Source organism: Equus przewalskii, chromosome 13 (assembly GCF_037783145.1).
Source record: "Equus przewalskii isolate Varuska chromosome 13, EquPr2, whole genome shotgun sequence".
Lineage (NCBI taxonomy): Eukaryota > Metazoa > Chordata > Mammalia > Perissodactyla > Equidae > Equus > Equus przewalskii.
In genome coordinates, this window is record NC_091843.1 from 73,205,128 (window position 1) to 73,220,202 (window position 15,075).

Sequence of the window (15,075 nt, forward strand, 5' to 3'; positions counted from 1 at the left end):
AAGATGTTGTCCTAGCAGCTGTCATGTGTGTGAAGATGAGAACTAGGCTAAATAAATATTCCCAAATTCCATACATTCTAGTACTCCTTGAGAACCTTTGCATGTGGCTTGGGAGATTGGCAATATGAATTTTGCTATGATGCTTCACCTACGCAGAATCAGATCTAATCTGGCATGACAGTGGCTGAAATATTTTATATTCTTTCTTTTCATAGAAAATGTCTAATATAACCATAAGAATGTATGTCTTCTTTAGTAAATGTGCTTCTAGTGTTAGCATGTAAAATGATTGGGCATTATACTATAAGTGATTCTATTCATGAATTTAGGTAGTATCTTTCTCCCAACAACTCAAAGTGAGTTAATGTATCATTTCATTTATGTCCCGTGGATTATTAGGACCATTTTGCAAATGAGGAAACATAGATACAGAGAAATTGAGTAAATTACCCACTTGATGTTTAAGTGGTCCTTATTAGAAGAAAGAAGAGCCATTATTTTCTGAAAGTATATCTATTGTTTTTAAATGAATTCAAAATGAAAACATGAGACTTTATGGAAATGATTATTCTTAGAAATAAGAAATAATATTCTTCTGAATTAATTTCTGAAAATGTTTGGTTACTTGATTTTATAAATACATTCTCTATTCAACTAGTATTTAATGGGCATCAAGTCAGTACAAAGCAGTATTCTCAGCTGGAGATACAATGGTAAATATGACCTGCAGAATTGCCTTCTTATTCTGGGGGATTCGTTGCTGGGGAAAGTGGAGAGGACAGACCTTATAAAGTAAAAAATATAAAAGTTAGGTAAGCTCTGCTGCTCATAAGTACCATGAAGAGGTTTTCTAAAACAGAGTGATTGCTAGAGATCCACAGACTGGATGATTAGGAAAGGCTGCTCTGAAGAGCTGACACCTCCTTTTACTCGTGAGTGATGTGGGAGCAGATGGAAGATGCCCTTATGTAGTTTTAGATATTTGGAATATATGTACACTTTCTTTCAACATTCTAGGATAGGAGCCAGCAAACTTTTTCTATAAAAGGCCAAAGAGTAAATATTTTAGGCTTTGTAGACCATACAGTTTTTATCACAACTACCGATCTGTACCACTGTAGCATGAAAGCAGCCATGGACCGTATGTAAGCCAATGAGCATGGCTGTGCAGAGGAGGAAACAGTTTTCCTCAACCTTCTTAGGGTCCCTGGCTGGGTTTGAAAATTAAGCTGACAAGGACAGATTAACAGGAGAAAAGCATACAAATTTATTTAATATAATTTTACATGACAGTGGAATCTTTATTAGGAAATAAAGATCGAAAGAAATAGTTAAACCTGAGTATTTTTATGCTAGGCTTAGTGAAGAATGGACAATTTTGGAGAAACATGATAGGTCAAGGAATATGAGAGAGGTGCAGTAAATTGGAGGAAACTGAGCAAGTTCTGTTTGTTAAGATTCTTCTCAGTATCCCTTTGACTTCAGAGATAAGGATGCTCCTTCCTCCTGCAATAGGGAGGACCTTTCTCAGGTAAGGGTTTTATGACCTGTTTCAGGGGACAGGGGGATTCCAGAAGGTCAGAGTGACCTTCCTGCTTCTGCTGTTTTCTCAAACTCCTTCAGTTTAAAATCTTAAATACACCAAGGTGCCATATTTTGGGTAACATGTCCTGAACCCCCATCAGCTGTATTCTAATGAAACTTTATTTATGGACACTGCAGTTTGAATTTCACATAGTTTTTGCATGTCACAAAACATATTCTAATTCTGATTTTTTTTTTTACCATTTAAAAATGTAAAAACTGGGGCCAGCTGGTAGCATGGTGGTTAAGTTCACATGCTCTGCTTGGCAGCCCAGGGTTTGTGGGTCTGGATCCTGGGTGCAGACCTACACACCACTCATCAAGCCATGCTGTGGCGACGTCCCACATAGGGAGTGGAAGAAGACTGGCAGAGATGTTAGCTCAGCGATAATCTTCCTCAAGCGAAAAAGGAGGAGGATTGACAATAGATGTTAACTCAGGGCCAATCTTCCTCACCAAAAAAAAAAAAAAGTAAAAATGATTCTTAGCTTGTACGCCATATAAAAAACAAGCAGCAGGCTGGATTTATCTGCTGGGCTATAGTTGTCAACTCTTGTTCTAGAATATTGTGCAGCACCCAAGCTCCCACAGTGTCTTTATCACTGCTCTGTAATGTGGTCATTTGGAGAGGAGACCTGCACGTTACCCCAGCATGGTAACTTCTCTCCCAAGGCCTGAGTAGACATTCCCACTAGACAGATAGGCTTGGTATCTGCCTACAGAAGGAATTACCCTTTGAAATAGCTTTAACTTAGTTCCACATTTTATGGACATCTAGGGACTTTTCATTTATTTAGGAGTACTAGATCTGGAACTCAAAACTTCTCTCTTACTCCCTAGGGCTGCCAGCTGCAGGCTTTGGACCAATTGGCCTGCCTATGCTTAGTGGTCATCAGACCTTGTCTGCAGACCTTATCTTTTCTTGGCACAACTGGTTTAAAGTGATATTGCCCTTTTAAGAGTCAACACAGAGAAAAGTGATAAAGATGTTAAGTAGAAGCCAGCCCATACCTTGCTTAAATAAACTAGGTATGTCTAATTTGCAGAAGAAAAGATTAGAGAAGACAAGATAGCTATCTTCAAATATTTTAAGTCTTTATTTAAAAAAACAAATAGGCTGTCCAATTCAGCAAGTGGACACACTTGGGAATAAGTTAGAAGGAGATGGATCTTGGCTGCCAGTCAGAAAACCTGAATTGTCATCCATAGTGATAACTGAGGAGGTTGCTTATGACTCTGTGCTTCTTTTCTTTATCCACTAAAGAGGCTAGCCTCGATTTCTGTAGTCCTTTCTGATAATAGTGTTCCATATTTTAAAAAATGCAAAATAGTTTGGTAACTTGAACTGTCCAGCAGAAGGACTGGCTAACTTGAATGGTAGTGGACATTCCACCACTGAAAGTAGTCAAAAAGAAGCTAGGTCACCATTGTCACAGCTGCTAGGGAACTCTTTATTCATTCAGTCCACAAATATTTATTCATTTATTGACCAAATACTTGCTAACTTCCATGTAAGGTGCCTGCCGGTCATATAATCTCATTGTGTTTCTTAACCAGTTAGTTAGAACTTGGTATAAGTCTGTGGGTTTAGCAGTTTTTAAAGCCCTGTTTGGCTGTGCTTTGTTATTCTTGCCAGTGCCTACTGCTGAAGCAAAATCCCTCTTTGCTCCACAAATGATTCAGTTGAATTAAAATTAAATGCAACTTTGGTGACCTGATCGGCAATCGTTTCTTTTCGTTGGCAATCTCCTTATGCAGAATATTCCTTTCTGCTGCTACCTTGCTTCCTTACCCATTCAAACTGCTCACTTTTATTTGCAAACCTAACGGGCTTGAATTTAATTTGAGTCTATTTGCAAACACTTAGAGGCACTCTTCCTAAATTCAGTTTTATAGAACAGTAGTCCTGCTACATGCAATACTAGAAAAGGGTTTCATGGTCAAAAATGACTGGAAACACTGTATACTAAAATTCCATCTTGGAGAGTCACAGATTTCATGAATAGTTAAAGGTTCTGAGAAATCCTGCAGAAAACAAAAGCATTTAATATTGTTGAAGCCAGTATTTCCAGAACATATGTGCTACTCATTAACATCCCGTGAAATGCACTTTGAAAATCTTACCTTATGCAAAGCATGGGGAAAAACCCTAATAAATAGATACAGGTAGATACAGCCAAAACTGTTTCAAAGAGGTTTACCTATCTGCATTTACAAATATGTAAATATTATAAAATAATTTTTAAACATACAGAATTTCCGATGTATACCATGTACAGATTATCAGTTTTCAAAGAATTGGAATCAGTTGCTCAATTGTAAATCTCTATCGATTGTAGCTATTTGCTTACTGATTCATAGAGTACTTTTCTACTTTATTCATCGTGTCAGCCTCTTTAAGACTTACTCTCGTCATTTGTTAAGAAAAAAAAGGAGATAATATCCACCTCATAGAGTTTTTGTGATGATGAAGATAAATGGGAAAATGTACATAAAATGCTTAAGCATAGTGCTTGCACCGTTGTGGATATTCAATGAAGACCTGTCTCCCATCTCACCATCATCATAGTCCCGAATTTGGGACTGTGGGTATTCCAAGGAGGTAGAAATCTGATCTTTAGTGTTTATTTGGGAACTGGGGAAAACGGCATAGAATAAGTTGTAAATGCTGACCTTCAACTTGTATATGAGCATTTTAGAACATAAAGCAAGAAAATAATTCCCAGGGAAAAACTTGGGAAGGAGGATCTCTGCAAAGAATGACTTTTTTTTTTTTTGTCTTCGTATATTTAAGACATTTCATGAGACTTCCTTTTTAAATTTTCTAATTTTACCCAAATAAGAATAGTTCAAAGGAAAAAAGTAATGTCATATTTGATCAAAAACTTAAAATAAATGGCAGGTCTTTATATCAACTGTTAGCCTTTTATACAACAAACTGCAAGATTTTCAAAACTAATTTTTGTCAGGTTTCTATTTTATTTTTGCAAATTTTCATTATGAACTGGGCTGTGACACTGACAGTGAGTTCTTCTTTAAAACAATTTTCTTGTGATACTCCATCCCTTTTTCTCAGGTATTAATTTATTGGCCTAGTGTTTTAGGTTTCGAGTCCTTGTTTTATAGACTCCATTTCCTATTCTCGCACTTTTTATCTCGTACTGGTGTCTGAAGTGAGCCGTTCAGCCTCTTCCCTTTGGTTAGGGCTGCTTGTTAGTGCCTGGTTAATTCAGCATCCCTAAGCTCATGGCACACTCTTCCACGACATTGCTGCCAAATCCATTTTAGTGACTCAGCAGGAGCTTGTCATTAAGAACATTCTTGTAGAAAATAAAAATTAAGCAGTCTTGGAAAGCCAAGTGCTAGTGTACCATGTATGTGTAAATCTTTGGTAACAATAAACACAGTCTCCTGGTGGGTTGGTGTTCGAGTTCCTTGCCTAACACGACCCTTCTTTTGAAGCACTAACAAGTTCAGTCCTCAAAAGGAGTTTAAAATAATGTCTGCAGTGAAAAGGGCCCTTCGGTGTTATTGTAAAGACAATCTGTTTCCAGATCTTGTATTTATTTATATAATGTATAAACCATTTGATAGATAAAGGAGAAGGCAGATGGAATTCAAAATAGCAGCTTTTTAATTGGTAAAACCTGGGTCAGAGAACATGGCTTTAAATATGGAGCTTGTCAGCACCGCTCTCCAGAATTAAGCTGATCCCTCCATTCCTCCACCTTGGCTCCCCGCTCACCACCCCACAAGCCACCAACAGAGCCCAAAAACCACAGGACTCCCCTACAGTGGCAGAGCCTGCGCTAACAGACTTAACAGAAGGGAGAGCAGGCCAGAATGCAACCCCCTTCAGTCAGGGGAACCCCAAAAGCCGAGCCAACGATGCCTAGTCCCTTCACCCCAAACTCACCACTCTAAAGAGTCCCTCCTCCTTCCTTAGAATGAGGAGTAGGGAGAGACAGGAATGTGCCTCTTACTAAAGGAGAGGACAATAAGAGAGTCCAGGCCTAGGTTAGATGTAGGTCTGATAAGAATACACCTCTTGGGTGAAATTATTGATTGAGGGAGATGAGGCTAAGTGGATGACGTTTGTTTGAACAATGGATACCTTAGGCAGATCTATCACTCTTTCACTGCTACAGATCCCATAAAGGCCACCTGGAGGATTTTATATTAAATAAAAAAATGTCTGGTCCAGGAGACAGAGGGAAAGCAAACGGAAAGGGCTAGACCTACATGTGGAAGAGAAGGGAAGGGACTCACTTAAAAAGCAGGTTCAAATAGTAAAACTCTAGCTGAGTCTTCTTGAAAGCAATAGCAGACATCAGATTGAAAGAGAACGGAGAAGAATATCCCAATAGTGTAGGAAATTCAAAAGCTAAGGAAAAACAATGTTTGTGGATGAGCACCTGGCAAAGGTATTGGTTTTCACCAGGTTTGTAGGGCACAGACCTTAAAAGCATCTAGAATCTGCTGAGGGTCACTCTCTAGCCAAGCCTTCTTAGATGGTGGGTGAGGTTTGACTCAGGAATTATCTTGGAATATTGTGGGCAATAGGAAATAAGAAGACTGGACATGTAAGGCATAGATTATGGAGGACTTTAGCAGACAGCCAGCGGTGTTAAAGTTAATGTATATTCTGAGGAGTATTTTTATTAAAATAAGAGGTAAAGAAAATCCAAATTATATTAATAGTGTTAGGAACAGAGAAGAAGGGATACAATGGGAAAAAAAATAAACATATGATTCATTATGGAAAGGGGGATGGGGGAGACATATATTTATTTTATTTCATCTAACAATTCAGAAAAGGAATACAAATTGCTAAGGCATCGAGCCTGGAGATGATGATGGTGGTGTTCTAGACAGAAACGGGGAACACAGCAGGAGTGTGAAGAGAAAGGTCAGAGTTAGAGATGGAGAATTTGGAAACTTCTGCGTAGAAAGGGTCTTCGAAATTAAAGGATAACAGAATTGCTAAGCCAGGTGTTAAACAGTGAACTTGGAAGAAGGTGAAGGCCGAGGTTCTAGGGGCCCCCATAGGCCAACGCCCTTTCCCCCTCCCACTACCTGTTTTTGTAAGCAGTTTTATTCAAACACAGTCTTGACCCTTCATTCATATATTGTCTATGGCTGCTTTTGTGTTATGATGGCAAAGTTAAGTAGTTGAGACAGAGACCAAATGGCTTGCAAAACCGAAATATTTACTATCTGACCCTTTATAGAAAAAGTTTGCCAACCCCAGTTCTAAACGATCAAAGAGAAAGAGCTACAGAATGGATAAATCAATGAGGCACCCTGAAACCAAGATTGCATGGGCATAAGGAAGTCAAGAGAGAAGAGGGTTTCAAAGGAGTAGATAAAAAGAAACAATACAGTGGATACGAGGAGGAGGAGGCTTGGGGGGAAAAATTGAATGTTAGGACTAGGAAGTAAATGTCATTCCAAAATGTCAATTACCAGGTGGACCAAAACCTAACAAAAAATACTCGAGATATATTTCTTCCTTCCTCCCATCCTTCCCTACTTCTTTAGTATTAAAAGATTATTTAAACATGTAACACTGTTTAAATGCTGTTGGAAGATACCTAAAGACAAGATGCACATCCAAAGAAAGTCCAACAATAAGACAGTACTAGAGATGAAATGAGATAACATATGTGAAAGTATAGAAAGCTATGTGAAATTAAGGTATTTCACATTGAGGCCATAAATTACCACAAGCCAAATACCTGGTTTGAACTCAGTACTTTGCATTCAGAAGTCATTGTCGATAAAATGTCAAAGTAGGCTTTGAGAAATTTGAGATTATAGTTTAGTGCAAACGGCAGAGGCAAATTCTTAACCACCTTTGCCCAACTTTGGAGCAATTACTTAATTTCTCTCAATTTCACTTGTTCATCTCTAAAACTGGGATAATCAGCACCCATTCTAGAGAGTATTATGAAGATGAAATGTAAAGCAGCTCATGTGATATTTGACATATAGCCGGTACTTTGTGAATAGTAACTATTTTTACGGAGCTGGTACAAATCTCAATTCATAAACTCAGGTGTACAAGAAATATCGAAATCACTTATTGTCTTCAAGTCCATTTTATTAGGATCCTGAGCCCCATCCTACCAGGCTGGTAGAACATTTAACCATAGATATTCTTAGGGCTTCCACCCTCATCTCCGGGTGGTGCAGAGGTCCCTGCGAGGCTTTATTGATCATCGTTATCTTGTCACCTAGTTACCGCGGAGATACCCTGGACCCCTGTCCAAGTGCTCCCTCCAATCAGAGCAGTCAGGTGTGGCTTGAAGCCTTTGGTGAGACCAAGAACCTGAGTCAGGGATCCAGCTTCCCTTGGTGCCTCACCCAGACAAGCCACCTGAGCACTGCCATCCAGCAGAGTGCAGGTGTTCCCCCTTCCCAACCCAGAGGCTTCTCTTCTCCAGTCCCAGAGCATCTCTCTCTGAGCCCTCCAAATCCTCGCCCCGTGCACCTGCCGAGACACATGATTCCACTTTGATATCATATGGTAGTGCCAATATTTTACCTTTTTTTGCCTACAAAAATGACTGTCTTATATAGTTCAAACGAATGACTATTCAATAGATTTAGTTTTTTCTTTTTTTCCTTTTTTTGTAAGTCTAAGAGGGCAACTGACTTCAGTCTATTTGTCCTTTTCAGATAGCAAAAATCCCTGAGGCAAGTAAACAGAAATAGACTACTTTATTCCAGGGCAAGGGAAAATAGAGAAAAATAAAAAATAACGTTTCATTGAAGTATCTTGACACATTTATATGGTAATAAAAATAATAATACTTATTACTTTTATTATAACCATTCCTCATACCCATCCTCCTTTCTCCAGCTGCATTGTCATTGCATGATTCATGGGGCCTTAGATTCTTCATGCTCTGTTGATTATCTAGCTTTACTCCCACTTTCCTTACACCAGTCACACTTCAGCCATGCCACCCCATCAGCAGCTACCTGTCTTCTCACCCTTGTACCAACTCTTCTGTCTTCCTGGAAAGTACCTCCCCCGCCTCAGCCTTGTCATGCTGATAAACTTCCACTCCTCCTTACAGTCTTAGCCGAGACGTGATCTTGTCTGTGTTCTCCCCTAAAATTTAAAGCCTCATCTTCTGTATTTCCACGGTACCTTAGACTTAAGGTACTTAGACTTAAGGTGATCAAATAGTTTGTCATCTAAACTGGGACACTTTTAAGAGTGAAAGAAGAGGCTGCTAATAATTACACCAGAACAACAGGCATAAAGCAGGACTGCCCCTGACAAACCAGGATGTATGGTTACCCCACTTATCCTTACATTGCTGTAACGATTGTTTACATGCCTATCATTCCCTCCCCCCACAAAACACACTCACACACACAGACAGTGAATCCCTGGAAGGTGTAGGCCTCAGTATGTGGTGTAATGACTGTTGACACATTAATTGATTGACTAAATCATAGGAATTTTATTGAAGGAGAACATTCTAGACTAATGAAATGGCATACACAAACAAAAGGAGTTGGGAGGGAACATTTATAAGGAAAGCAAGTAAACCAGTCTGGGGGGAACAGATGTTTGGCGATTGTAATACAATTTGGGGAAACTTAATTGTCAGGCTAAGGAATTTCTAGCAAAGTGGAGGAAGAAGGAAAGGTTTAAACATGGGTGAATGACGCGAAGGATAATTGATGGTTGAATGTAAAATGGATTAGAGACAAGGAAAGGCAGAGAGAACTAACTGGATTATTTGGATAAACGACGAAATTATGATGCCTGGACTAGGGCTCTGTCATTTGACCTTTTGTGCTTGATGAAAAAGTGAGAGCCCTTTAGATTACAAGGGACAGAAACCCAAATTAGCCTGGTTTAACCGAAAAGGGAAATTTATCAGCTCAGCTAACATAAATATACAGGCATTGCTGAATCCAGGTTCTCAAACGATGTCATCTCATCAGGAATGTTCTCTTCATCTCTTGGTTCTACTTCTTACTGTATCTGATTCATTCTCAGACACTTCTCCCCAAAATGGCCATGAGTAACTTCCAGCCTACTTTCTACCAGTTTAGCAACCCTAGTAGAAAGAGAATATCAATTACCAATAGTTCCAGCAAACATCCTGAGGAAGTTTCTCTAGATCATGAAAATCAAATCACAGAAAGAAAATTATCAAAAGGAAACATAAAAGTAATGAGCTTCCAAATGATCGAGAAAAAGAAAGGTACTCTTTCCAAAATAATCTAGATTACATTTTTTCAAGATAATCAAAATGTGGGACAAGATATGAGAGTCATTATCTTTAATTCAATAAATAGCTTTACATATTATGATACTAGACATCATGCTAATTATCTAACCAAAGTAGAAGTTATTATTTCACCTTTCCAGTCCAACCTATAGGCGCAACGATATAGAAACTTCTGATTACTGATCTTTGAAGAAGTCATTAGGGCCAGAGGAGGGCTGAAGAGGGCAGTGAAAATGGCGCTATCTTTGTGCGAATTCCTATATAGTTTTATTGAGAAGCCAATTGATAAACCTCTTTATTCTGAAATGATAAGATCAATGGGTTTGAGAAACATCTATGAATTTATTTGTAGAATTGATAGCATAATTCTGAGAACACTATAAATGTGAATTTTCCATGAAATTTATGTTCTGAATAAAGAATATGATGATGTTCAGAACACAAATCCCAAAGAGAGATACAAAGATTCGACTAGTTTTAAATAGATTTCAGATAACAAAAGAATATGTATAAGATAATTCTATTTTGTGTTCACATTATACATACATATATTCATTTATGTATATTTGTATATAATACAAATGAAATACTGCACCAAATATAGTGACTATCACTGGTTGGTAGGATTTGGTAGAATTTTAGTTTTCTTGGTTGTCTGGAGTTTTTACAATTTCTAAAATGAATGTATATTACTTTTAAATGAGAAAAGGAATCAAAAAAACTTTCTTTAAGAGAAAAGAGAATTCTGACATAAAGGGAAACTAGCATTGCCCTTTGAAATGATGTCATTGTGGTCCTTTTCACAATTTTTCCCCCCACAAATACCCATGAGTATCTCAGAAACAATATTGGGTTACATGGACCATTGATCTAAAAGAATGTGGCATTTCTTTTATTATGTAAATATTAAATACATTTTTACGGCATTATGCTAGGGTAAGGGATAAGAATTTAATCATATTCACTGATACCTACTAAATCATTTTTATTCTTTTTAAGAATGCACCTTTCAAGATCAAGGTTCTGAAACAGAAAATAATCTGAACCAAGGATCCAGCTTGATGGAAGCCATCTTTAACGTACTGTACCATTGCAATTTTTCTCCACAAACATTTGGAAATGTTTTTGTGAGCTACATGGAAGAAGAGCAACTATGGGACTTTTTATATAACATTCCAGGTATGAGAAATTTACTGTTTGTAAAAAAGTGTTTTATAGGTACTTAAATATATCTTTAAAGATGTTTTAAAGTTTTATTGATGTCAGTTTTGCTGTCTGTTCTTTGTAAAAGTATATCTTATGTTTTTTCTCAGTATAAATAGTCTTCTTTTGAGAATCATCAACCTTTAGTTCCTATCAAAATTTAGTATATTTGGGACAGGGTGAGGGGGGAAATTATGTAATGCAGATTTTCTCCTTTTTTCATTATGAGTAAGTGTTCTCTTATAAAAATTTAATTTAATATTTACCACAGATTATGTTTTGCTATTGAGAGTTTAAGACATTAAGTAAGATGTGAAAAAATATTTTGTGGTTCTTGGGTGCTTTTATTAACTAAACTGAGGAGAAAACTACTGGTCAATTTTCTTCAACTGTATAAGGCATTTATTATTATGACCGTGGTGCCTCTCTCTGTACAAGGCAAGCATGTTCTAGCATTCCTTTGGGGACAATATGTTTTTTCCATCTGTACTGTTCTTCTGCCTATAGCTAGAGCAGAGGGTAAAGACAGAGCAGGTTGGGTATCTGAGTAGGAAGTGTTCATGGGTTCCCTCACCGTCAGGACCAGGTATAAAGATTCTCACATTGTTTCATCCTTAATATCTTGCCTTTAAATCTCCACATGTAATATCTCAGGAAAGTGAAAGATGAGTACTTAGACAATGGTTATCTTGTTAGTCCACTAACTGTTTACATTATTTACAGTTGGCTTTCAACCTATAAGCTTTCTTATGTGCTGTTTTGGAACTGACATTTTCATAAAATATTTCCTAGGATCCATATAAAAAATATAACTGGCTCATAATCATGGTTTCATTCTTCCTGGACTTTCAGACTATCCTCCAGACATTACTTGAATATCTTCCTAGCTATTTTAGAGTCATTATGTTACATCTTCTCTTGGGTCATTATCCCTGCAAAATAGCAATAGATAACTTTATGTGATGATATCAAAAATCTGAATCTATCACTTAAAGACTCTATAATAATTATTTCCTTTTAAAGTTTTATCTCCTAGTTTCCATGTATTCTCTGACTGCTTCCTTTTTACCCAAAGGAGAGGCAGTTTTTGTTAAAAAGACTGAATTACTTCTGATGTAGACTTTATTGAATTGAAAGAAAAACAACCTTGAAAGCCCCTCCACCTGCTATTGTTGTTTGTTGTTTCTGGTGAAGTACAAGCCAAATTCTCTGATGAGATTATAGAGAATTGGTGACCTGCATGCTTCAACCACTATTTATCTGTGGACTCTGAAGTTCTTGAACCATTTTGACACTCAGCACAAAGAAAATGACCTGGGAGATATCAGTGGATTTCAGGTGGTGGCAGGAGAAAGAAAAACTGCTACTTGCTCCTAATTAGTCTTCTCTTTGTCTACACATTGAGCAAACCCTCCCCCACAAGGTCAGACAAGTCTCTTGAGACAGGCATTACACGTATTCATAGAGCCTGAATTGTATGGGGAGGCTCAAAGGAACAGAACTTCAAACCAGTGAAATGTCCTTGGCCTTTGTACAAGTTGTTTCGCTATAAACATGAAACATTCTCTGGGTCTTGAGTATTCTCTGGAACCTAAGGCCTTGTAGTGAGCCTGAGGGACTGTGTCTGTCTTTTCTCTGCTATTTAAGTCTGCAAAACTTTTCCTTTTCTTCTTTACCAATCATGGTTATCTTAAAAATCCTATAATATGTTAATTCATAAGAAAATTAAGCCTTTTACTCTGGTTTCTGTTTAACATGAAAATATAACAGGTTTAAAGGAAATACAGCTGAGACACATAATCATAATCCCACAATAATTTGCATCTTACCACTAACAGATCTATGCTTCAGTAAGTATAATTAACCTACCCAGATCAACTGGAGCACATTATTTAAAAACTGGTGTGTTTTCTTCCTCCTGAAACGCTGTCAATGATTTCACTATAGCTTATCCATAAAACATCACAGTCTTATCGTTTTGGAGTAGAAAAGCAATGATGAAGTAGCCAGTATCCTCATCTTATTGCTGAGTAAACCAAGGTCAGAGATGTAAAGAGACTTGCCTAAGATTGTCCGCTGATTAAATTGAAGAATCAGACGAGAAACAAGAATTTCTGACTCATAGGCCAAGTTATTTCTCTTTATTTTTTTCTATTAGACTAAATTTTTTAAACATTTGCTTTATGAACATATGAATTCAGCAATGAAATATATACAATCTGATTTTATAATTAGAAATCCAACACATAACTCCTTAGAGTGAACATAAGCTAGGGGGGAAAGCAAGAGTGAAAATATCCATTAAGAAAAGATTACAAAAGAAAGAGATACAAAAAACAATTAAGTTGGGGACCGCGTGGGCATTTCAAAGGCCAATACACTGTAAGCAATGGATTTGGTAGCAATCATTGCAGGCCTATATCCTCAAAGTAGGTCAAGTGATCTTCAGTTGGGCAAATGGAAATATCAAAGCATAACTTACCTTGACTGTTCTTCACTCACTCTATTCCTTGACTCCCCTTTTCTTTTAACACTCCCTGTGAGTAAAACTTTATAGGAAACTATTAAACTGTTTTTCAAAGTAATCATGTCTTTTTTCATTCCCACCAGTAATGTATGAGAGTTTCGGTTGCTATACACCCTTGCCACCACTTGGAATTGTCTTTTTGATTTTAGTCATTCTCAGGGGTAATGTTGTACTATCTCATTGTGGTTCTAATTTATAACTCCCTGGTGATTAATGACATCAAATACCTCTTCATGTTCTTAATGGTCATTTTTAAAAATTCTTTTGTAAAGTATCTGTTCAAAACTTTTCTTCATATATTAATTGGATTGTTTGTCTTATTGAGTTGTAAAGAGTTCCTTATATATTCTTGACACAAGTTATTTGTCAGATACATGTATTGATAAAATTTTCCCCCAGTCTGTGGCTTACTTTTTCATTTCTTTAACAAGGTCTTTTGATAGGGAGAAGTTTGTAATTGTGATGAGTCCAACTTATCAATTTTCTTTATAATAGTGCTTTTCATGTTCTAAGAACTATTTTCTATCTAAAGAGTGCCAAGATTTCTTCTGGAAATTTTATAGTTCTAGTTTTTATGTTTAATTCTATGATTGATTTCAAGTTTATTTTTTTTTGTACAGTGTGAGTGTTGAAATTCATACTTTTTCATATGAATATATAATTTTTCCAGTACCATTTTTGGTAATCACTATTCTTTCCCTGTTGAATTACTTCAATCCCTTTGTCAGAAATCAAATGACCAATTGATCAAATGCGTGCATCTATTTGTGAACTCTCTATTCTGATACATGGAACTACATGTCTATATTGTTGTTTGCTTTGTGTTTGTCCCTTCTAATCTTTTTTCCTTTTTCTCCCTATTTTGGTTTTCTATTGGATTAACTGAGTATTTTTCAGTATTACATTTTATCTTTGCTAATGGCTTATTAGCCAGCTCTGGTGGTCTAGTGGTCAGGAGTCTTACAAATTTGTACTTCCTTTTGCAAGAAAAATAGATCCAGTCCAGCTTTTACCTATAGTCTCCTTAACACTCTTCTCACGTAATAAAACAAAAGGTCTCAAAACAGCTAAGGTCAGGGGATAAACTAAAGAGTAATTAATGGCTCCATCCCTTCAGGAACTTAGACACTGCTTTTAGAACTTGGCCACTGCTTTTGTAATGGTATATTCTATTAGAAAAGATTGAATTGTTAGTATATACTATATCTGTATTTTTCTATACCTTCTTTCTCTGATTGTTCTAGGCTAAGATAGTTGTTACACTTAATTTTGCATCCACTGACAGGATCAGTAATCATGATCTAAAGACAGGTAGAATTATGGGCAGACAGAACCACCATGTTGGGAATAAATTCTCACAATGCGCTGAAAGTCCCTACATAACAGGGAGGTTTGCTGTTCCCTTTGGAGGGGCCCACACAGCAAATATCACCTTGTTTCACGTAACGAAAGAAACCTAACTGGCTGCAAATAGTGGAGATAGAGTCACTTTAGCCAGCCCTG

The 15,075-nt window shown here is 37.0% G+C and overlaps 1 protein-coding gene across 50 annotated transcripts in view; it reads left to right on the top strand.

The window, feature by feature from the left end:
- Nucleotides 1–15,075, top strand: part of KIAA0825 (KIAA0825 ortholog) — a 366,519-nt gene that overhangs the window by 149,228 nt on the left and 202,216 nt on the right. For all 50 annotated transcript variants that reach the window (XR_011525681.1, XR_011525671.1, XR_011525683.1 and 47 more), the window contains one exon: nucleotides 10,842–11,021. Coding sequence is in view for 33 of the 50 variants with exons in the window: in XM_070571368.1 (XP_070427469.1) it covers nucleotides 10,842–11,021 (180 nt within the window). In the remaining 17 variants the exon portion in view is untranslated. The remainder of the gene's footprint in view (nucleotides 1–10,841; nucleotides 11,022–15,075) is intronic.